The following is a 23888-nucleotide window of genomic DNA, read 5'->3' on the forward strand; positions in this document are numbered from 1 at the left end:
ATAGAGCCTATAGTGCTAGATGAAGCCTATCACCACTCCATTTGATGTACAATTTGGATCCATGCCAAATCGAGAAAAATAATATGGATTAGTATATAAAATAATGAATTAAATTACTTAATTAATTTTAGGAATAAATAGATTATATAAACTTGGAAGAAAAATTAACTTTTGCAATTTCGACCATGAAATCTGCATTGCATGGTTTGTAATGACATTCTTGTTGGATATTAGCCAGCCATGACTGATCAATCAATGATTTTAACAGAGATTATTCCAAGGTTATTAAAGACCATCTTGTATCTTGTTCCATGTTGAACTAAGTTATTGGCTTCAATATTATTTCCTCTCACTGAAAAAACAAAAATAAAATAAGAAGACCATTTAATAAGGTTTATGGATATAGTATGGTATAGAGTTAGAGTTGAGTGCTCACACTTATATTCTTCAAATAACTGGTTTATAATAAGTAATGAATCTCTCCTAACTCCAAGAACATTTCTAGACATATAATTAAAACCTCATATTTAGCTTGATTGTTTGTGAAACAAAAATCAAGCTAAATGGATAATGTCATTTTATGACTTATTAGAGACATCAACATTATAACTACATATGTGCTGACTTTGTTCCTGGTCTTGGATGCATCAAACCATAATGGTCATGGAACATGTTCTGCTATAATAATGTTGATATCCTATTTAAATTCATGATCGATACCGATGCACGTGTGATCAACTAAGAAATCAACCAAAGCTTAACCTCTAGCTACCTTTTATGACATATAATGTAAATTAAATTTAAACGATGCCAATGTCCATTTATCAATATGACCTCTTAAAAAATATTTTGATAGCATATATTTAATTAAATTTGTTTTACAATTATGATAACTAGTAATATATACTAAGGTAATTTAACAAAGATGAAATCAAAGATATACACAATTTCTCTATCAATGTATTTTTTTAACCACTATGAGCATAATTTTTAAACCCGGCCTGGTGGCCGGCCCGGTCCAAGGCCTGGGTTCCGAGTTTTGACTGGGTCACCGGGTCGCCCAGGTCAATTCTTTTTTTTTTTTGAAAATCAAAACGACTTCGTTTTAGTAAAAAAAATAAAAGTCAAATGATTGCAACCGAGTTTTTGATCGGGGCTTGCCAGATCGCTGGGTCACCCCGGGTTTTGCTTTTCCTTATTTTTTCTTAAACTTGGCTCGGTTTCAGCCTCGGGTCGACCCGCCGGGCCGGGTTTCAAAACTCTGACTATGAGTGCACAACTAAGATAATACACAACATGTTCATGTTCAGAGTTGTTTCTTATGCTAGCATGCTGCCAACCGGTCCTTCCACTATTGAAATATATAGTGTTAAAGGCTTCCCAAGCCTTGATAGGGTCAATAATGGAGATTTAACTAAATAAGCTTTTACGACTTCAAATGAAATTGTTGCTTTCAGTTTGTTAAAACTTATCAGAGCTTTTCCCTTTCATTAACTCAGTAAAGGGTCTAATACTCCCTACAATATCTGAAATGAACCTCCCTACAAAATCAATCATGCCAATAAGGCTTTGAAGTTCCTTCTTATTATGAGAAGGTTGTGCTTTTATGATTGCTTGTGCTTTATTTTTTTAATCTCTAAGCCTTGTTAATGCAATAAATATCCTAGAAAATTACATGCTTACACTCCATATGTACATTTTAAATGGCTTATTATTATGTCATGCATCCTCATTCATTTAAAGGTAGGATGCAGTTTATCTAGGTAAGTATATTTTGATTTTGACTTTATCACAATATGATCAATATTATAGAAGATTAAGTCAATTGCTCTTTGGTATAAGAACTAAGACATCTGAATACAATCTCGAAAACATCTTCTTATATAATAAAAATTTAGTTGTAACTAGAGTTGCCATTCATGAAGCTAAGTATTTTATTAATAAATGCTTTATTGGTTAGCATATTAACCATTGACATTAGATAATATCTTTTAAAGTTGTATGATTTAAATATTTGAAATCTATGTATACCTTTAATTTGCCATTCTTATTGACTTAATAAATCTAGCTTCTAGGAGTTGTTTAACTTCTTCCTTCACATTATCGATCGTGTTTAGAGCCATTCTTCGTGAAGGTTATTTGTGTGGCTTAAACATAGGCTCGATTGGTAGAGGATCCTTTTACCAAAACTTTGTCTAAACTAGATATTTCATCATAATCTTACGTAAAATAGTCTTTATAAATGTGTAACAATACTATCATTTCACTTTGAACTTCTTTTATATATTTACACTTATAAAGGTTAGTTTAGGCTTGTCTTCAATTAACATGTCTTGGACTTCAGCATATCTATCATCCATCTTTGCTGGTGCTGAAGCAAGACTTATCATATCGATCAAGATTAATTTTACATCTTGATTGATTCTATTAAATAAATTCTATTATGGTACCCCATATAATGACAGGCTTCATTAAAAGCCTCAAAACATACTATTAGGTCATAATAACTCATCTAATCTCATGTTTTAAATTCTTGGTCATTTTCCTTTTATTATGAGTTATTTGGCCTATTAAAAGTTGTTTTGAGTTGTTCTATTCATGCTATATTTTTACTAACTAAGAAGTTAATGGGACCCATGTTATCAATGCTCATGAACTAGATTAGATCGATATCATTGTTGTCTAACCATACAACTTTCATCATTGAATTAACCACAAATGGTTTATTATCTGCTTTAACTATTTTGATTGATCTATTTAGTAGTGAAATTATCAAAGCTTAGTGTAAAAAAGATGACATACACATGTTATCATCTATCCAGTCTCGTCTAAGAAAAACATTGTAGTTTGACCTTGTTTCTACCATAGAAAAAGTTGTACTAAAGGTTTTAGACCCAATAATTAGGTTTTCTTGGAAATACCTACATAATATCTCTTATACACCTATAAAATCTAACATAACCATTTTTAACGAGGTCATATCAGCCTTGTTATGACCAACCTTAGTGATCAAATACTGGGGCATAATATTGAGTAGGGGTGTTCAAAAAAACCGACCAACTGATTAAACCGAAAAAACTAAGAAAAAATTTACCGAAAAAACCGAATCGATAGAAAAAACCGAATAAACTGATTAAAAAAAATAAAAATCACCTGGTCCGGTTCGGTTCCGGTTTAAAAAGGCTTAAACCAGACCAAACCGAACCGATTTATTTGAATCTAAAAAAAAATATAAAAGGAAACATCCTAAACCTAAATAATAAATACCCTAACCTAACCCTACATTTCCAACCCCCCACCTTTCCAGCCGCCCCCCCTTCCCTTTCCCTTTTCCCCCTTTCCATTCCAGCCACCCCACCTATCCCCCCCTCCCTGCTCCCCCCCTTCCCTTTCCCTTTTCCCCCTTTCCATTCCAGCCAGGCAGCCACCCCACCTATCCCTCCCTCCCCGCTCTCTCTCTCCTCCCTTCCCCTTTCTCCCTTTCCAGTCACCCCACCCTTCCCTCTCTCTCTCTCTCCTCTGTACACAAGAAAGGCTTAAAGCAACTAATTTTCTCTCATATTGTTGCCTTTCTACTCTTTGTTGTACTTTATGGCAGAAAACTTGGATAAAATCCTTGTTTCTGGTTTTATTAACATGTAGTTGTGTTAGCGAGGTCTCGGTAGTTTGCGGGATGCTATTGAAATCTTTGTTAACATGTAGTTGTGCTTGCTTGGATAGATCTACTGATTGTGATTCGTCTTTCAGATCTCAACCGAAGGGCTTGGATTCAAAGTTTTCAACAATGATTTTTTTGAATGTGATTCAGCCAAGTTTGTCAAGTGATTGTGATTCGGCCAAGTTTTCTCTTATTTAATTGGTTTCGGTTTTTCTGGTTTATAAGGCTAAAAAATCGACTCGAACCGAAAAAAACCGGTTCGGTTTGAACCGGTTCTCGGTTCGGTTCGGGTTATATTAACAAGGAATAGTATTTTCCGGTTCGGTTGAATTTTTATGTTAAAACCGGACCGAACCGGACCGTGAACACCCCTAATATTGAGTGAGACACTATTATTGATGAAGACCCTCTATACATCGTTAAAGTTATTAATGATGTACATGGGTTTCAAATGGCGACTTATAGCCAATGTTGGCTTAGGAAATATGATTTATGAATCTTGCTCAAAGATTTGGCTCTGACTAGTTAACCATAATAATATTTTTTTTTTCTACATTGTCTTCATAATCATTATCCAAAAAAGGTTATTGACAGTCTTGGTTTTAAAGGAATATAGAAGTGTGAACACCATGTTGATTGATATGATTTTCTGATGGTTGACCACTTTTGTATTAGAAGGTTTTTTCAGTTCCTCATCATTTAAAGCACTTTGTTCACCTATATGTTTCATTAGGACTGAGAATTATGGTTGTTCTGCCTCGTCCTATCATGTATTGTCATCATAAAGAGTTTCTAAACCTTCATCCATCATGCTATCATCTAGGAATCCATTATAAATCATTTTATTTATCTAATTAGTCTTATATTTAGACGAGGTCATCTATTAAAGTCTCTTTATAGCTCATGGACTTATTTAGAGTTTGGATAATTTTGCTATTTTTGAGCATTATCGGTGTTATCTTTTATGTAAAAGGTATATGTTTTTCTTTTATTGGAGTGAATTTTTTGATAGCATTTTCTTATTTCTTTTGTTTAAGAGCTAATGTTATCTTATTCTCTTGTTGCATAATAATTAATGATTTGTACCAATCTTATGATGCTTTTCTTTTTTTATTCAATCTTTAAGGGTGTTAGCCTAACATTTTAGATAAGTTAGTCATGTCATTATGGTTGTTGATTGATCTTTATCTTTATCTTAATAGCATATGTTGCCTTTTAAGTTTGAGGTTAACTACTTTTCATACTTTTTTTCACCATCTTAGTGATAACTTTATGTATTTTTAGAGATTTCTTTAGTTATATTTATCTTTTAGAGATCATGGTTTATTTCAATCTTTTAAGATGATGGTGGTACAGAGACGCAAACTCTTTTCACCTTTTTTTTTTTACTAAGGTTTATTGCTATTTAGTAATTTTATCCTTAACAGAGATCAACTTATGATCAATATTGCTATTTTAAATAAGAGTAGGTGAGATCCTATCCAATATTGATCATTCTAATATACCTTTTATAAAAAACATAATTGGTGTTTGAGACTATTTGCTATTAATCACCTTGTTGGTCTGTACAACATCAAAAACTTGTTTTTTAGGTAAGGTGTATGACTATGTATCCTCTCCCCTTACCAAGATATTTAGGCATTACATTCTTTTAAATCAGGCTTTGTATAACTATTTTCTATCTCAATCTCCTTTCTATATCTAGAAGGTATTGATGATAGCTAAAACAATTCATCATCCTCCTTATCATTAGGATTGAATAATTTATATTATGATTCATATTTGTGCCATCATATGGTCTTTTAGTCCTGAATGTTTTAGTCCATCATTGAGGCATTACTTGTTCAATATTATCCCTTAAAGTCTTCATCTTTTGAAAAAAATCATAGGTAAGTGGGGCACCTATACACCTCACTATAAGGTATATCTTGGGCTTGTTGAACCATCCCTTTAGCTTTTTCATGATCTATATACTTTTTGAAAGTACTAGCATATGTGACTAGATCAAACTTTTGTTATGGTTGATCAACCTTTATCTTATATAACTCTCAATTTTAAAGTTGCCCAACAAGCTTTTTGGGTAACTATTGCTGCAATGATTTTTAGAAATGGATCATCATCCACTTTTATCTTCTTGTCCAAAAAATAGATGCATCTACATTTTAAAGCTTTCTAGATTTGGTTTTTGAAAACTACACAACTATTAATATCATGTTTCCAAGATTCATACACTTACAATATTTATATCTTTTAATTTTTATCAACAATATGGATAATGTAATTGTCAAAGAGCTTAATTTGCCTTATATGCATCAACTAGTCTAATATTTCTTCCACTATTTTGATGTTAATAGAATACTTTCTATCTTAGACTATTTTGATAACATTTACATTTTTGTTACTTGGTTTAGTATCCTCTTTGTGTTTTTTAATACCATGATCTCAAATAGTCTTATATCTATAATTTCTATGACCAATATAAGCTATATTAGACCTCGTCAAATTCCTTATCAAAATCTAAATCAGTCAATGAGTGTGCATTAACATATTATTTAATACACAACAAGATATGCTCCCTTTAATAGCTTTTTTGTTTACCTATTTTGCTAGTATCTTTTTATTATGAGCAACATTATTAGTAAGGGTGTAGATCTCTTAGTAATTGTTCTCACATACCTCTTTTTTATGTTCCACTACATTCCCTATAACATTAAATTTAAGCACTTCTACTCAATTATAACTATAGTAAACTTAGTTTTCATTGTCCTAAACCTTATGTCATGACTTTTTATAGCCTCACCTAGATCTTAGAGTACTCTAGCTAAGTCAACCAATGCGAACTCTAGTTATGTCATGTAAAAGTGTTCATGAAAATGAGTTTCCATCTGTTTCCAAGTATCGATTGAGCTGGGATGGCAATGTGGAGAACTAGTGGAAAGCTGTTTTAGCTAATGATGAACCAAACAACCTTAATTTATGAAAGAAGTGGTTCTACCATTACCATATTAATTAGTAAACTTGGCAATATGTTCCCTTATTAATTGGTTATCCTCATCAAAAAATTACTTCAAATCAGTAATTTTTATTCTTCTAAAGATCACGTGCAACTTATAAATCTATTTTGAGTTATGACAATTGTAAGCAAGTCTTATTGTTTGTCCTACTTTTAGCCTAATCTATCTTAAGTATTGGGCTAGTTCAACTCTATCATTCCTCCCTTCTATTGCTAGTTAATAAGAAAGAATTGTTATGCAAGGGGCTTGAGATTTCCTTGTTGTGTCACAATCTATATGGTATATAATTACCTAGTAGTAGGTTGTGGAGTGGGATAAAAGTTTTTTAAGGCTAAATAGTTGGCATGTGGTTGTATTTATTCATAAAGAAAGAATAATATTTTAAGGGATATCACGCTCAATTAGGTTGTGTTTGTTATTATGTCTGATACACTAGGAAATACCCTCCAATATTAGACATTCTTGTTTCAAACACCCTTATTGGAGTGCTTGTTATTGTAAAATTTCATGGGATATGCTTTTTATATGTGCAGGTCCATGCATTTCCAATCCTATATTAAAAAATACATATTTGTTCTAAGAAACACCACCGTGCAGAAAATGACATGATTTTAAAGAGTCAGAAACTACATGAATCTATATAGGAATGTTGTGAATAAAAGCAAGCAAGAAAGAAAAAAAACAATAAAACCCTACAAGGGAAAAAAAGATTAAATTACAAGAAAATATATGGAGCTAGTATCGTTTATAGTAGTATTTGTCCTATTTATACTGTTACAAAGTTTGAATCCTATTTAGATAGATAATTCTAATCCTATACAAATATTGATATAAGATAAAAATGTTTATTAAATCTTAATACAAACTAAATTTCTCTTTTATTGATACACACTTGAATCTTGGACTAATCTATAACTTTTGATCATCCATTCTATTAAGAACTGCCATTCTAAATATGACTATATCTTCTGGTTATCGATGCCCATTCAAACTTTATTGGTTGATTACTTTCTTTTAGCCAATTGTGACTTCTAGTCACTTAGTCAATTGCTTCTTCAACTATTCTGGTTGATCAAGGATTCTTTCAACCAAGTTAATTCTTTTGATTCATGATCAATGTCAACTCTTTTCCCTATTATATGATAAACAACCATTGTTCTCTATGATTGACATGTGCTATTTATTTTAGATATAAATAAGATGACATACCTAATGTATTGAAGATTAAACAATGAACCTAGAGGTACCAAGTTTTGTAGTTCAGACCATAACTAGCCAAGTTGGTATGTTGATGTGGAAACCTAGTAATCTAAAGTCTAATCAAAGTAAAGATTGTAGTTGAATTGATTTAGACATTAACATATTCAAATCATAATAACATAAATCAAATTAAAATTATATGAAATAAAGAAAATAGCCTTTGACCAAATGTTATAAAAAGATAATGAAGGATCAAATGTATGTGCTCCTCAAATTTTAAATATTTGTTATTTTTCTTAGTGTACTTTTATAGGTAACTACAAAATTATTATTTATATTTATTTTTATCGATTTAAGTGTCCATGCTCTAAATATTTTTATTAAAGTGCCCCCAACTTTTTTAAAGTACTCTAACACTTAATTTTATAACATCAAATGAATAATTCTAAAAGTGTTATTTTTCCTATCAGACACATTCTCTCTATAAAATTTGCCTTTTTAATCAAATTAAGAAAACAATTATACCAATTGTCACTATCATCCAAATATCAAGATCTCTACCAACAATGTCTTTTAATCTATTTATATCATATTTATCTTGTGCTCTATTTATCAATCTTACCCTTTATTTAGAGATAAAATAAGAAATTAAAGGATTAAAGGGTTAAAATGAGAAAATAAAGGGAAAGTTAAAAATAAGATAACAAAAAAAATCCACTTGGTTAATATTATTGTAAAAGAAATCTCAGTGAATTAAGGGTAGAATTTAAAATAAGAGTTGCCACATAGTTTTATGATAACTAGAAACCCTAACTAGTCTTTCAAAAGTTTTGAGTAAAGGGTTGGTTATGTAATAGGGAAGATATAATCACCATATTTATCCTACTTAAGATAAGCTACATAATTATTTATTTTAAAATGGCATGTGTTTGTTATGCTTAGATATCACCAAAACCTAACATCTTTCTTATAAATTTAAATTAAAGAGTGGTTTTGGATTTGGACCCGAAGATGACCTAATCTACACTTTGTTAAAAGAGAGGCATTGGACCTACCATAAACTTGTAGTTTCTAATTTAAATATTTGATAATCAACCTTCAAAGATAGAAGTTGAGAATGTGTCATCTAATCTTGAGATAAGCTTTGGGTATATATGACGGCTAACACGCCGCAATAAATAAAAATATCAAAATAATATACTAAGAAACATGAAAATGCACCCATCAATTTCATTACCTAATAATCAACACCCAATGACAGTGGCCAAGAAAAGGTAACCTAATCTTGGGCTGAGTTAGTTGCCATTTCAAATATCTAATAGTCAACCTTCAAAAATATAAGTCGGGAATAAGTCATCTAACCCTAGGTTAAGCTCTTAACATATATGACATCACATGCACATAAAAAAAAAACAAAAATATTGAAATAATATATGAATGCATACCAATCAATTCTATTACCTCATAGTCAACATCCACGGATAAAAAATTAATAATAAGTAGCCTAATCCTTGTTTAAGTGAATATACACTACAAACATACAAGAAAAATCTAACACATAATAATGGATTAATTCAAACCCATCCTTATTCCACCTCAACCAAAATATCAATTCCCCGGTGGCTTCATATCCTCGAGGTCGCCGTGTAACCATAACTCAATTATTTACCAATATTAAAAAAATAAACAATTTTACAAATCATTTAAAAAGTAAACAAAATAAAGGTGTTAGGGTTTAGAGGCGACATTTAAGAACTGTTGAAGTCGATAAGAGACTGTTGGAACTTGGACATATAGTGGCGGTGCATACAGTTCACACGATGAAGAACTAATCAATTTGCAGGGCATCATTTAATGCTCCAATGAGTGGCAAAGGTGCACGGGCCACTCTATCAAGTGAATAACTCCTTCCTCTTCCCTTTTGATGCGAGAGGTGTCGACTACCTCTAACTATGTAGAGAGATTAGAACGAGAAAGATGGATTTTGTTATTATAAAAACTGGTCTTCTATTGCATTTTCTAAATCAAACAATTTGTTAGATCTACCACGAACGGCTGGCTTGCAGATGCGGTTAGGAGTGGGACGATTAAAGTGGGTGGCCATCGGTCGAGGGTAGTGGTGGTGTAGTTGCTAAGGTGGAGATTGGCAACTTGAAGACTTTGATGTCTAGATTTTTTTTTCTTAATCTTCTCTTCTTGTCTTTTTTTTTGTTTGCTAGGTTTTTAGCTGAGTAGACTTTTTGCAAGAGTATCTGATTTTTTATTCCATGTTATAAAAAGATTGTCACATGATAAAATAAGCAAAAGTGCCAAAAATACCATAAATTGATTTAATTGCATAGAAAAGAAATATTTTGGAAATCTTTGTATTTTTTAAAATATGTTGGAAAATGGAGGTTGAAAATGAGTTACGACAAATAATATATTTTTTGTGCAAAACATGTATTAAATATAAAAGAAACTTTAAATCGAAGGGTGAAACAGAAAGATTTAAAGATTTTAGGACTACAATGTAAGATTTTCTAAAGCTTGGTGTTTCTGCAACCTTTCTACGTGCATGATTTCGGCTCGTCTGTTTTCATTTTATATTTTCCATGCGAAATAGAAGTTATTGCATATCCGGATGGGTGATGGTTTGTACTTTGTAGATCCTAGATGTCGACCGGAGTTGCCTTGTACGGCCGCGCGTGGACGATGCCGTAAGATCCGAGTCATGCTTATGCTCGGGAAAGCCGGACCACACGGCAAGTTTGAATCTTTCATGGTCAACCCACCAACCTCACGCAACGTCACCGGAAACACGAGGTTCGGTGGGGCAAACGATTGTTCACAAATTGTCACATTTTCCACCACATTTTTATTTGTTTTGTTCAAAAGTCATGATGTGAGAATTCAAAGCTATACAACCATATAGTTTTTATTCTCTTATTTTAAATTTAAATAATAAATAATACTTAGAAATTTAATGAATATATTTAACTTTTTACTAAACACGTGTGTATATTTAATTAAAATAAATACAATATTTTGAATGAAAAAATAAAAAAATTTGACACTAATATTGTAAATTAATTAGAATTGTCATATTCATTTAATAAATTATCACACATTTGTTTTTGTTTTGATTTAGAAGTCCTAGAAAAATAAATTATTTATATATTTATTATCATGAATACTTTGTAACAAGGTTAAATGCCCATTATTATCACACAATGAAATGCCATAATCATATTATATATATATATATATATATATATATATATATATTATTTTTATGAAGATATATATGCTTATGAAAATATCATTAGACTCAATAATTTTTATTATGGTAGTCAAAACATGATTAATCACTAATCAAATCTTATGTATTGGTCAATTGTTTGACACTTTCTTTTTAAACGCATTTAATTATAGAAAATAAAATATATTAAAAAAACATATTAACATTTGCTCTAGCTAGGAACGCATGCATAATATTAAACACTAATAGACTCCAATCGATCTAAAAAATCAACGGATTTTCTTTTTTCATTTCAAGTCAACATAAATAAAACAAGATGTCAGCAACATTTTTTATATATTTTTCTATTCTTCTAACTTTTAACAGCAACACATGCCCACGTCGCCTTATCCTGGGGCAGGTGGGCATGTGAACGTGGCTTGGATGGAAATTGCTTGCTTTTTATTTATTTATTTATTAATATAGATATTTAAGTCGGTTTGTGTTTTCATGGACCCTAATCTTGCTTATCTTCTTTGCATGAATGTGAACGTGGCTTGGATGTAACTTGCTTGTTTTTTATTTATTTATTTATTTATTTATTTATTAATATAGATATTTAAGTTAGTTTATGTTAGGAGGGAGAAAAAAACCAAAAAATTGATTAAACCGAGAAAACTAGAAAAATAAATAATAAAAAAAACCAAACCGTGAAAAAAACCGGATTAAAATTTTGAAAATACCGATCAGTTTGGTTTCGGTTTTATAAGACTGAAACCGAAAAAACCGAACCGAACCGAAAAAAACCGAGCCAAACCGGTTTGAACCGATTTTTCTTCTAAAAAACAGAACCGAACCGAAACTGGTCGGTTTGAACCGGTTTCAAATTTTTTTTTTTTAATTTTGATTTGATTATTTTTTTTAATAAAAACCAAATCAAATAAAAAATAATTCCTAGCACTGTCCTTGTGAATGCAAGGATTGACAACTATTACATACTTGAGGTTCTATATATGATTATTCCAAAAAAATAAAAAAAAATTCCCGTAGATTTTGTATCAGCTAGCTGTTTTTTTAAAAATTGTTTTTTTATTAAGGGTTTATTGATGTTACTAGAAATTTCTTTTTTATTTTTTATATATAAAACACCTCTTTGATCTTAATTCGAACAATCACATTTTTTTGGTTTGATTTGTTGGACAGTAAAGACCTTTTTATCCAGAGTGAATTAAGCTGATTTTCCATTAATTTTGACTTTTAAAATGAGAGGAGGGAAAAGTGTAAGAGTTCTATTACTATTAGATCAATTTAAAAAAAAACATAAACTAATTAAAATCTCAAAAAAAAATTTGTAAGAATATAAAAAAACTGAAAAAATAATTCACCAAATGCTTCTATATTTTTAATTGTACATAACTAGAGTTTTTTTTTTAATTTTTATTTACATATATAGTTTTTTTCTTTATTTAAAAAAATAAAATAAAAAAATGATTAATGTTTTGGCTAATAATTAACTTATTCATCCTTAATTTTTTTTTCTATTTTTTTTTATAACAATTTTCATTTTTTCTAGCTAACTTTTCATTCATTCATGCTAGATTTGATTACTAGAACTTCTATTGATTTACAAGGCCCAAATAATTATTATAGTATTCGCTACCTAGTTGGTGATAACAAAAATAAATAGGAAAATATTCATTTTTTTATTTGAGTCTTGACTTCTTAATAATATATATATTTTGCTAGTGGTAAATAAATAAAAAAATGGCAAATACTTCTTAATATATTTTTTTTGTTTTTATAATCTCGGAATCTTAATTGTTTTTATTTTATCAGGAACTAAACCAATATAAATCTGACACGTGTCTCTTAAAAAAATAAAAAACAATGAAAAATCCAAATTAAAATCACATAGAAATCATTAAATCATTATTATAAAAATCGAGATCCTGTATTTGTGGGTCTAAAATGTCTTTGAACATGCATTGTTCATTATATCACAAAGTAGTCGTACATTTTGAGGTCATAGATGATGTAACTTCATCGCAAGCCGGCGAATGACGGAGAGTTTTGTTTATAATTCAAAAAAGAAAAAGAAAAAGAAAATCCCATGTGAAGACAACTGAGAGTGATTATTTTTATATTTTAAAAGTATCTTTTTAAAATATTTTTTAATTTTTTAATTTAAAATATTTTTTATGTTTTCATATTAATTTTTTATATATTTATATATGTAAAATTTTAAAAGATAAAAATTATTATTTTAATATATTTTTAAATAAAAAATATTTTACAAAAATTTAAAAAGTAACCGTAATCAGACTAACCTAAAAAAAAATTGGCGCGGTCTATGCTCTTTCGTCTTTTGTTTTTAATGGAATTTTTCCACGGAAGGTTGGTGAAATGTTGAGAACTTGGAATTGACTTTGCAAATAATTACGAGGGCTTCCTGCAAGCTTCTTGGAAGTTTATGGGTCCAGAAAAGCGCGTGTGAACATGGAGAGTAGTTGGAAGAAACTTCCAAGAGTTTGAAATATACAACACACCCTCCTAACCAAAGCAGCATGTGGCGCAATTTGTTATACATCCAAGGACGGCATCGTTTTTACTGTTCATAAATTATTATAGATTGAAATAGTCAAGTTCTTAAAATTTTCTAATTTGATATTTTAATATTCAGTTAATTTATGATTAAGTTTTTCAATTTGTTTCCATCTCAGTATTAGATTGAAGTATGATTCGATTCATGGCTACAATTTATTTTATTTAGAAAATACTTTACTAAAAGCCAGTTTGGCAGTGTGGTTGCGGTTGCGGTTGCTTTTCAAATATCTTTTCGTGCCGAAATGCATGCCAATGATTTTTTTCATTTTTTAAAAATTATTTTTGATATCAGCACATCAAAACGATCGAAAACATATACAAAACAAACGGTGTCTAACACTTAAATATACTTGATATTTTTTTATTACGATCCATTGTGTAGCGCGGACTAATAAGCTAGTATTTAACTATAACCGATCGTAGATGGATTTAGAGGGTGCTTGGCAGTGTGGTAGCGGTTGCTTTTCAAATAACCTTTTGTGCCGAAATACATGCCAATGATATTTTTTTATTTTTTAAAAATTATTTTTGACATCAGCACATCAAAACAATCCAAAACATGCAAACCATATTAAATTTTAGCAAAAAAAAAAAAAATTTAAATTTTTTGGGACTTAGAGGTGACATCATCTAAAATATCAAATATGTTTAGGGTAAGATTGATGAAATCAAAAGTTTTGATGCTAATCTTGATAATAAATAATACATTAGGGATTAAATTGAGGTTTTTTCCGAGACCTTTTCTATTCTTTTGACTTGATTCTCATTTTGTTCTTAGGAGATTTTTATTTTATGTTCACACATGTTAAGAGTTTAAAACAATATACAGAACTATTCTTGGAAGAATTAGTCAAGAAACCTCGACCATTCCAAAATCCAACAATGTGTAAGGGGGCCCACTCCCCCTTGTTGACAGTTCCTCGAAGGACCTCTCTCTCTTCTTACAAGAAGAATCCTATAAATCTCAAGTTTCTGGATCTAAAACTCTGTGCAACCCTTTCAGAGAAACCAGAACCTCATCAGGGGAAACAGTTTCAGTACTTTGTGCTATTTTTGGTGCGCCATAGCCAAACACTGAGAACTTGCTTGTCCTTGAAAGAAGGAAAGAAAAAGGGCTCATAATTTCTCTATAGTCATATCTCATCATCCCTGCTTCTACAAGTACCAAGCAAACAATCATGGATAAATCCTTAACAACAACTTTGTTGTTTTCTTGCTTCCTGTTGATCTCCTTGCCTGTCTCATCTTTAGCTCAAAGTTGCGGTAACTACTCTTTCTCTAACAGCCAAGAATACAGCGCCTGTAATGACCTTTCTCAATTGAACTGTTCCCTTCACTGGACCTACCACCCATCAAACATGACAGCTGATATTGCATTTCGCAAAACTGGAGCATCAACAACTAATTGGATTGCATGGGCTCTAAATCCCACTAGGCAAGGAATGGCTGGTTCACAGGCTCTTGTAGCTTACCAACAATCCAATAGCACCATGCGTTTTTACACAACCCAAGTAGATGCATCCGGAAGTATGCAACCTGCTAGCTTGAGTTTTGGGGTTCGCAATATTAGTGCAGAGTACACAGGACGGGATATGATAATTTTTGCAACACTTCAGCTTTCTGCTAGCTTGGTGTCGACCAACCAAGTTTGGCAAGAAGGTCCTCTGAGTGGAGGTAGTCCTAGTCCACATTCTACCACTGGACCAAATATGCAATCAGTGGGGACTGTGAATTTTGTTTCTGGAACAGCAACTTCAACTGGAGGAGGAACTAGCTCAAAAGCCCGCAAGAGAAATGTAAGTGGATGGTCAATTAATTATGCAGTATTTGTTGGTATAGGATGCTTGCTAGACATGAATTCAGCTTAAATAATTATTCTAAAGGTGAATGAAATTGATTTTTTCAGGTTCATGGAGTGTTAAACGCAGTGAGTTGGGGAATCCTTATGCCCGTGGGAATCATTATAGCTAGGTACCTTAAGGTGTTCAAGTCAGCAGGCCCAGCATGGTTTTACCTGCATGCTATTTGCCAAACTTCTGGTTACGCAGTTGGGGTTGCTGGATGGGCAACTGGTATTAAACTGGGCAGCGATAGTCCTGGAATCACCTACAACACCCATAGAAAGCTTGGCATAACCATCTTTGCCCTTGGAACCCTTCAGGTATTTTCACTTTTTATTTACCTAAACAGCAATTAATTGGGTCTTGATTGTTAGTTGGTGACTCTTTTTCATATTTGTTGAAAAAAGTATTCATTTTTGAGAATATAATTGCCTTGTGTAATATATTCAAAAGCCCAGAAAACTTTTGATTTCGAAACAGTAGTTAAAATGTCACCACACAGTTCTTCATTTGACTTCGAATAAGAGAGACCTGAAAAACCATCATTAAAAACCCTTGGATTTTTTTGCTGCCATGGGATTCTTAGATTTCTTTCCACATCAAAGGATGCCTAAGGAAAGTCTTTAATGCCTAAAAAGTCAGCATTTGTGTCCCGTTGAATCTTGATTTTGTTATCGAGCACACGCAATTCTTTTAATGTGGGATCTTTCCAAGTCATCAACTGCGGGCGGCATCTAGAAGGGAACCTGTTTGCAAGTTCTTTCTTCCCTTCATCGTCACTCGAACCGTCCAGCCTCGCAGTCTTTTCAAAAGACAAAAAACTGAATCGAAAAAGATTATTTTTTTCTAGCTCTCTCCTCGACCACAAAAACTGATGTGATCTCTAGACAAGTAATGTGAAAAGTCTTCTAACAAATAATGCAATGCCCTGTTTGCAGGTGTTGGCCTTGCTTTTGAGGCCCAAGCCAGACCACAAATACAGACTGTATTGGAACATATACCACCACACCATTGGATATACTACCGTGATTCTGAGCATTGTTAACATCTTTGAGGGATTTGAAGCTTTGGACCGCGAGAAGAACTGGAAAAAGGCCTATATTGGTGTTCTCATATTTCTTGGATCTGTTGCTGTTGTATTGGAAGCAGTTACTTGGCTGATAGTCATCAAGAGAAAGAAAACAGCAAGTTCTGATAAGCATGTTAATGGAGTTAATGGATATGGTTCCAGGGTACAGCAGACTGCGTAGCTGATGATCTAGCATTGACAGGCTCTGTGTTGTATGTTATACACATAGTTAGATGTCCATTAGTGAGCTTTTCTTGTTATTTTCATTCTTTTGGCATTTTGTTATACGATGATTGATGCTAGTTGTTTTCGATCTCACATATATATATATATATATATATGCTTGTACTTCTGTTATTTGGTCGTGTTTTACAACTATAATAGTCTTACTGTTAGTCTTTTTTCGAGAAATACTTGAATTATTTGTATACCTGGGTTGTCTCAACTCATTATCAAACTTATCACTGATCCGAAAACACACAATTTACTTTTGTGTGGTAGAAAAACATTATTAAAAAAATATTTTTTTTAAATTAATTTTTTAAAATATTTGTAAACAAAAAGCAACCATTGATATGCCGGGCTTTGTAGGTAATATCTGTACAGGGAATGTAAAATTAGTAGGCCTAGTCATGGCCCTAAAAACGAAGTCCACCATGGCCGAATAGCAAGTGAATGAATTGTAAGAGCAAGAGTATCTCCTTTTAGAGGGCCTCCTCCAGAGGAGCTCTAGATGCCATTTGTCATTCTCTGGGTCATGCAATGGAAAATCTGGCTATGATCGGGGCACTATCATGCCGGCATAGAAGAAAGTTTCAAACAAAATTTGAAGCACAAGGTCGAAAGCTGTGAAAAAACAAATTTCGTTTTGAAAAATGCCGTAAAACTTATTTCGGAAAACCAGTTAGTTATTGAAAAACATCATGAAAACCAATTTGACAAGAACATGATAAAAAACAGCAAGAAGCCAGTAAGCTCAATATAACTTCATGCATCCAAATGCAGACCAAGGCATTTGCTACAATCTTTTCATGTTACTTAACGAGGGGGAGAAACAGAGCAATAGCACCTGAAATGCAGTCTGACTTGAGGAGCAATACTTGGAAGACGTTTTATATCTAAACAGAACCAACGTATATCGATATGAAATAGGAAAACTCTTGTACAATTCCAAGCAGATATAACAAAGACCATTGATAAACATAAACTAGATTCTAAACAGTTTTCAAATGCAAAACTGTTGTAAATCAAAGGGAAATTTAAGATTCAACCTCGCAATCATGTGCATCTGTGCATGAACGATCATTGATTTCTAGAGTGGCAATCTCTTTGATGACTTGAGCTTTGTCAGCTTCAAATTGTTCATCCCCTGAAATTAATGAAGCAGCATATCATTAGCAATCTAGTATAAAAGCAATGAGGGCTAAAATCTCAAGAATTTCACTGTCTAATTATATCATTTTTACCTTTATCAATGCTGAAGTCGCCTAGAAACCTAAGAAGCTTGCTTCTATTTGTAACCAGTACACTGATGATCTCAGGAGGTTTATTTTGATTTGCTACAAATAACTACCAATTAAGGGAAAATAGAAGTTGATTAAAATTAGACAGATTAATAAAAGAAGAAAAATGTCCAAATATCTTACTACACTACCTACCTTGAACACATGAAAGGTTTCCAGCTGCATTGTCTTATTTGGATCCTGAAATGGATGAACCAAAATTTATAGTGGAATACAAGTACAAAAGATTTTTATAAGAACACATGGAAATGCTGTGAGCAAATATAGTAAATCAGAGAGAGAGAGAGAGAGAGAGACCCTGAAAAGATTCATCAAGATCCTCATGTTGTCCAATGAACTCACATACCGAACCATCACAGCAGAGTTTGAGCGGTCAAGTAGCATGTTTCCCAATAGCTGAAGCAGATTATATGCTGTCAGAAAATATATTGTATTCTATTTCTCCTTAACAAATATCTCTGATTTTTTGAGAGAAGAAATAAAGCAAAACCCTTCAGAGAAAAGAAAAATTGATAAAGGAGTTCCCTACTTTCACTTTATTTTACCTTTTTGTGCTAGCAGTTGCACTTATTAATTCCCAGTAATGAGATTTAGGCATTTACAACTTTTAACATTTTTACAGAAAATGTATATAAATACACTTGGAAAAAGGATGATTTTATCAAATGAAAAACTACAATAAATAATGCAAGGAGTAGATTGTTCCTGTGAAATTTATATTACCTTGACAGCATGCCGTCTGGTTATGTAACTGGGAGACTCAAGCAATTGTGAATTGTATTCTTGGAAAAACTGGAACAAGGGAAAATTTTGGAGGCACATTAGATATTGGTAGTAATTCAAAAATGGAAAGAAAAATGTAAGAAAGTAACTAAGTATCAAAGCTATTCCCCTAGTGTTTAGTGTTGATATATTTAATCACACCATCAACATGGAGATGTACCGATATCACAGAATAAGTATCACCACCAAGTGACATGCCAACAACAATGGTCTTGTTCTACAGATTGATTGATACCACTTCAAACAGGTATTTTGCAAGTATAAATTATAACAATGCCCATAGTTGTTGTTAATGCTCGCGGTTGTGAGTAATCAGCAGCCTCTTTTTCACAGTTTCATCCTTTTTCAGATGAGTGAACTTAAGAAGCTCATCTACATAACTCAATCAGTTGAACTTTTAATTGTAGAATGGTGATCTTTGATCCACAAATAAATAGTAAACAATTTTACAGATGCTATTAATGAAGTTCCATTGATCCTAGCAACAATAGTATACCGATAATGTTCAGCACAATGAAATCTTTGTAACAAAAACATTACGAACACAGACAGTGGCAACAGGGATACTCTGAGTCTCAACTTTCTGATCATTTATTTTCATGTGAGTTTTCGTTAAAAAAATTGTTTTACAAATCATTACTCTATTTACTATAGGGATGAATGATAGAACTACAACAACTGCCTAGTCCAATGCATCAAGCACAGTCTGTTCTTGGCAGTCAGCAGCCTCCTTTCTACGATGCCATCCTTTTCATATGGAAATCTTAAAAAGCTCTTGCTGACTAACTCTATCAGTTAAAATTTTAGCTGGGTCCATTATTGTTGAAGGGATATCTTTCTAATCCAGAGGAAAAAAAAAATAAAAATTAACAAGCTTACATCAGTTGTTAATGAAGTTCCTCTAATCCTAGGAACAATATTGTTTAAAAAGATCATTATTATGGACATGCAAGGGATGAATGACGATAATGATGATATATCTCTTGCATCTACCTCCAGTTCAATGCCTTAAATAATGCTGTTGATTCTAAAGATAAAACTAGCTTACAGTCAGCTGTATTGCATCATCCACTATTCATGTTCTTAGAGTAAACATTACGAGTTGCTGTAATATATGGAAGTAGGTAAAACCATGCAGGACTAGAAAGCAGATACTGATGACACCACTTACCCAGTCATAATTTACAGAAAGAAATTCGGCAACAGTTGATTTATGCCTTGTCAGGAGCTCCTGTATAAATGTGGCAGTGGGTCAGTAAAAATACTCTTAAAATTAGAAACATAAAGCGAAGGATGACATGGATACAAGAAGGATAACTTTAGAATACATGTATATCGTAATAGTACCAAAAGTACAAGCTCCATGCACAGCATTAGGAAAATATAACGATATATCAATGATAGCACTGGCATACTAAATCTTAATTAGAGTGTGCATTGTAGATAAAGAAGTTATTGTGTACGTCTAGAGATCCAAACACAAACTATTCTGGTTAAACCTGACAAGGCCATAGGATGGTGGATAGATAAATGGTAGGACATTTGAGCTAGAAGCATGAACCCAACCCCACAGGAAGAAGCTAGTGAAGACAGTACTAAAACAATGAAGAAACATTGATTATTATGGAGATCTAAGGTTTTTTTTTTTGCCTACTCAGGTCTCAATCAACAATTGTAGAAATCATGTTCCTGAAACAAACTTATCCTGAAGTTGCCAATCCTGCAAATTTATCTTCTACGTGAATACTATTTTGGTAAGAGCTGTAGCAGCAAAGGCTTCCAAGAAGGATTAGCAAATATGCATTACTGGATCAAATGTCACAGCAAATAGGTAATTTCTTAAGCCTATGAAGAATTCAAGCAGGAGTTGTGTGCCTGCAGGATACGCACATCAATTTTAGATGCAAGAACATAAATAATAAAATGAGATATTAAACATACTTAACTTTAAAAGTTGCCAGAGCATCTGACGCTATGTCAAAATTTGGAATCTGTACATAAGTTAAAACTTTCTTCAGGTGCTCTGTTTCCAATACATACCTGAGAAATCAATAAAGGTTATTAAGATCTATCACGTTATTTGTGCTAATGCAGGAAGCCATTTTAGACTATTCTGAAGCCAGCTTGGTTTGGCTATATACACAATATAAACGCAAAAACGAAAATCCAACCTTGGCATTCACCTATGATATCTTAAATTTATTTAACTTTCTCTATTTGAGGGAAGACGCACAAAATGCATAGCATAATCTTTTGGTACAAGTTTTCCAACTGGTAAAACATATATGCTGTAAGAAAAGCTAGTGATTAATTACCTCCTAGGTTCTGCAACTCCTACTGTTCGATGTTGGAGACATTGCATATCTTCATGAGCTTTCTTAACCAAGTTTTTTATATGCATGATTGTAAGACAAAACCACATACTAATTACTAGTTTGAATTTTAATCCAAACGATAATATGCGTTTAGGAGGGCCAAGTATGCCTAGGAACTCAGAAACTCGCAGTCATACTTTTTAAAATAATCAACAACAAGACTAGCACTCAAGTTCTCTACAGCAAAGAATTAATCCTGCGTTCATTTCAACTATAAACCTTCCACCGTTGTCCCCGAATACACTGATCAGGAACAAAATCTGAACCTTAGGCAGTAAACACACGGTTAATGATCATTGATTAACAATTGCTGATATGCTTTTACGGAGTCAAAGAAGCAATTCCCAGATCATATAAAGCTTAGTAATGATTACCTTGCCACAATCTGATGGCGTATGCACTCCCTCAAAATTGCACCATATGTTATAGCAATCTCACCGTCTTCATAACTAACCATATTACCAGGAAATTAGAAAGAAAAATAAATCTGAAATCTGACTTCTTGACAGCAAAAACTCATTTTATTTACTAACCCAGGCAGCAGAATATCCATAAGGTCTAAATTATTTTCCAGATACTCGGAAGCAATCAAGCGCCCGCTAACTCGTTGCCTCTGCAAATTTGCTATAACATGAGTAGCATTTTGACGTGCCTGGGATCAATAAAGGGTGGGCAAGATGTCATGAAAATCAAAAAATAAAAATAAAATTGAATCATAAAAAAAGAAAGCATAAATTTGGTTGATGGGGTAGGTTACCCCCAAGTCGAGTTTTGGGAGAGAAAGAATGAGAAGGCGGAAAGTGTCATGCTTAAAGAAGTCCTGAGCCAAATGTGCACAAGCATCAGGATTCGGCTCTGCTTGTCCATTCCCAAATAAAACTACCCTTATCTCCAGAATTACTTTACTCAGCTCAGACATCTGCAATTAATTAATATCCCATGCATTATATATACTTGCAATAAATCAATATAGAAAACATCTGGTGCTTATATAAACGTACGCACCTTTTCCTCGCGTTTGCGTTCGCGAGTCTCGGTATTCTGGTCGAGAAACTTGAGAAGGTCCCGTGCTTGGAGCACAAGCTCCGCAGGCGTCCGGGGTTTTGGCTTGAAAAGTCCCTTCATGGCTCGGTACACATTCAGCTACAATATTGCAGAAATCAAGTTTTTATTATTATGGATGTAGATCTTTCGTCAGTTAATTATAGAATTTCCTGTATTTGATGATGACGATGATGATCAGGGTTCTAAGAGGAGAAGAAATTGGGATGAGGATAGATAGTGTGTGTGTGTATATATATAGGTTTTCTTTGGTTGCTAAACTCTTTTTTTGCATCACATGACAGAAGGGCTGCTTTGTTATTTTAAGAATGTCAGAGGACAATTCTCTCCTTGCAGCAATATATTTACTTGAGCAAGTTTTATTTTTGTGTTTTTTTTTTTAAATTAATTTGTTTTAGTATTTTTAAATTATTTTAATATACTGATATTAAAAATATTTTTTTAAAAATAAAAATATTTATTTTAATGTATTTTTAAGTAAAAAATACTTTAAAAAACAACCACCGTCATAATTTAAAGATAAATAACAATAAAATAATAATAAAAAAAAATTAACAATAGAAAATAAAGTTGCAAATACACAGAACATATCTTATTGTATTTATTCTTATATTGTTATAATATAATAGTTACTTAGCTACAATATAAAATAGTTGATTTAACATAAATTCCTATTAACAAGGATATTAAATAGATCACGTCAACACTCCCCCTCAAGGCTCCACTAGCAACAATCTTGGTTAGAATATTAGCCAAATATTTTATAATTTTCACATACTCATATATATGAAATTGCGATCAATTTCTACAAGGTTAGTTAAATCATGTTGTAATAACACACACACATGTAATAATTTAAATTTTTAGATTGAAATTATTCTTGATATGATATTAAAATCTTGATAACCAAACAGTCACGAGTTTGAATCCCAGTATTCTTATTTATTTGATAAAAATTAAGTATAAGGTAATATGAGTCTGTGTAAGTTTCAAGTTCAAAGACTTTTATTTGATAGAATGTGTTAGAGAATAATATAAATTATATCTTGAAACATTACCTAACAACTTAAATTTTCAAATTAAATTAGTTTTTTAACACGACAACAATCAACTAGTTTTAAAGATCTCATCCCATAAAAGGAAACATCAATAATGGCATATTGGACAACAATAGTCTAGGGATAAATTGCTAAACCAAAAAAAAAAAAAAAAAAAATACAGCAAAATGCAGCGGCAACAATTACAAATCAGGATCATTTTGCTAGACTATAACAATCTTGCAATATGGTAAAAAATAATGTAGCAAACACAACAACCAGCGAAAACCACACCAGATACTCTGTTGCACTAACAAAACAAGCAACACTTGTACAACGTTGAATCATCAACAACCTGCAATATCGAAATATAAGTGACAGGTCACTTTGTTGAAGGTGCTCCTACCCAGAGGAAGTTCTCTCGACTGGATGATCCTCTTGGCCTCCAGCAAGAAAAATGATCAAAGATCTTTGTATTCAAGTGGCAACTATTTTTCTAAAG

General features: G+C 32.1%; 2 protein-coding genes across 2 annotated transcripts; one reads left to right on the plus strand and one right to left on the minus strand.

The window, feature by feature from the left end:
- Nucleotides 1-14667: 14667 nt before the first annotated feature.
- On the plus strand, nucleotides 14668-17017 carry LOC7458264 (cytochrome b561 and DOMON domain-containing protein At5g35735). The gene is made up of 3 exons (XM_002301551.4): nucleotides 14668-15492; nucleotides 15603-15857; nucleotides 16476-17017. Exons 1-3 carry the CDS (start codon nucleotides 14875-14877, stop codon nucleotides 16785-16787), a joined length of 1185 nt encoding a protein of 394 aa, XP_002301587.1. The 5' UTR covers nucleotides 14668-14874; the 3' UTR covers nucleotides 16788-17017.
- A 603-nt stretch (nucleotides 17018-17620) lies between these two features.
- On the minus strand, nucleotides 17621-22575 carry LOC7489864 (putative MO25-like protein At5g47540). The gene is made up of 11 exons (XM_002302807.4): nucleotides 22293-22575; nucleotides 22045-22206; nucleotides 21821-21939; nucleotides 21662-21736; nucleotides 20859-20952; nucleotides 20084-20143; nucleotides 18853-18921; nucleotides 18427-18525; nucleotides 18265-18309; nucleotides 18073-18175; nucleotides 17621-17975 (listed from the first exon to the last, which is right to left on the minus strand). Exons 1-11 carry the CDS (start codon nucleotides 22410-22412, stop codon nucleotides 17866-17868), a joined length of 1056 nt encoding a protein of 351 aa, XP_002302843.2. The 5' UTR covers nucleotides 22413-22575; the 3' UTR covers nucleotides 17621-17865.
- Between the last annotated feature and the right edge of the window lie 1313 nt (nucleotides 22576-23888).

The sequence above is a fragment of the Populus trichocarpa genome, chromosome 2 (genome assembly GCF_000002775.5).
Source record: "Populus trichocarpa isolate Nisqually-1 chromosome 2, P.trichocarpa_v4.1, whole genome shotgun sequence".
Classification (NCBI taxonomy): Eukaryota; Viridiplantae; Streptophyta; class Magnoliopsida; order Malpighiales; family Salicaceae; genus Populus; species Populus trichocarpa.

What these genes read in the sequence shown, in the direction of transcription:
- LOC7489864 (XM_002302807.4), bottom strand. Translation starts at nt 22,412, where the DNA reads ATGAAGGGACTTTTCAAGCCAAAACCCCGGACGCCTGCGGAGCTTGTG. An exon ending in TCCCAAAACTCGACTTGGGG is followed by an intron (nt 21,940 to 22,044) that starts GTAACCTACCCC and finishes TATTGATCCCAG; the next exon opens with GCACGTCAAAATGCTACTCA. An exon ending in CGCCATCAGATTGTGGCAAG is followed by an intron (nt 20,953 to 21,661) that starts GTAATCATTACT and finishes TTGATTTCTCAG; the next exon opens with GTATGTATTGGAAACAGAGC.
- LOC7458264 (XM_002301551.4), top strand. Translation starts at nt 14,875, where the DNA reads ATGGATAAATCCTTAACAACAACTTTGTTGTTTTCTTGCTTCCTGTTG. An exon ending in CAAAAGCCCGCAAGAGAAAT is followed by an intron (nt 15,493 to 15,602) that starts GTAAGTGGATGG and finishes TGATTTTTTCAG; the next exon opens with GTTCATGGAGTGTTAAACGC. An exon ending in TTGCCCTTGGAACCCTTCAG is followed by an intron (nt 15,858 to 16,475) that starts GTATTTTCACTT and finishes CCCTGTTTGCAG; the next exon opens with GTGTTGGCCTTGCTTTTGAG.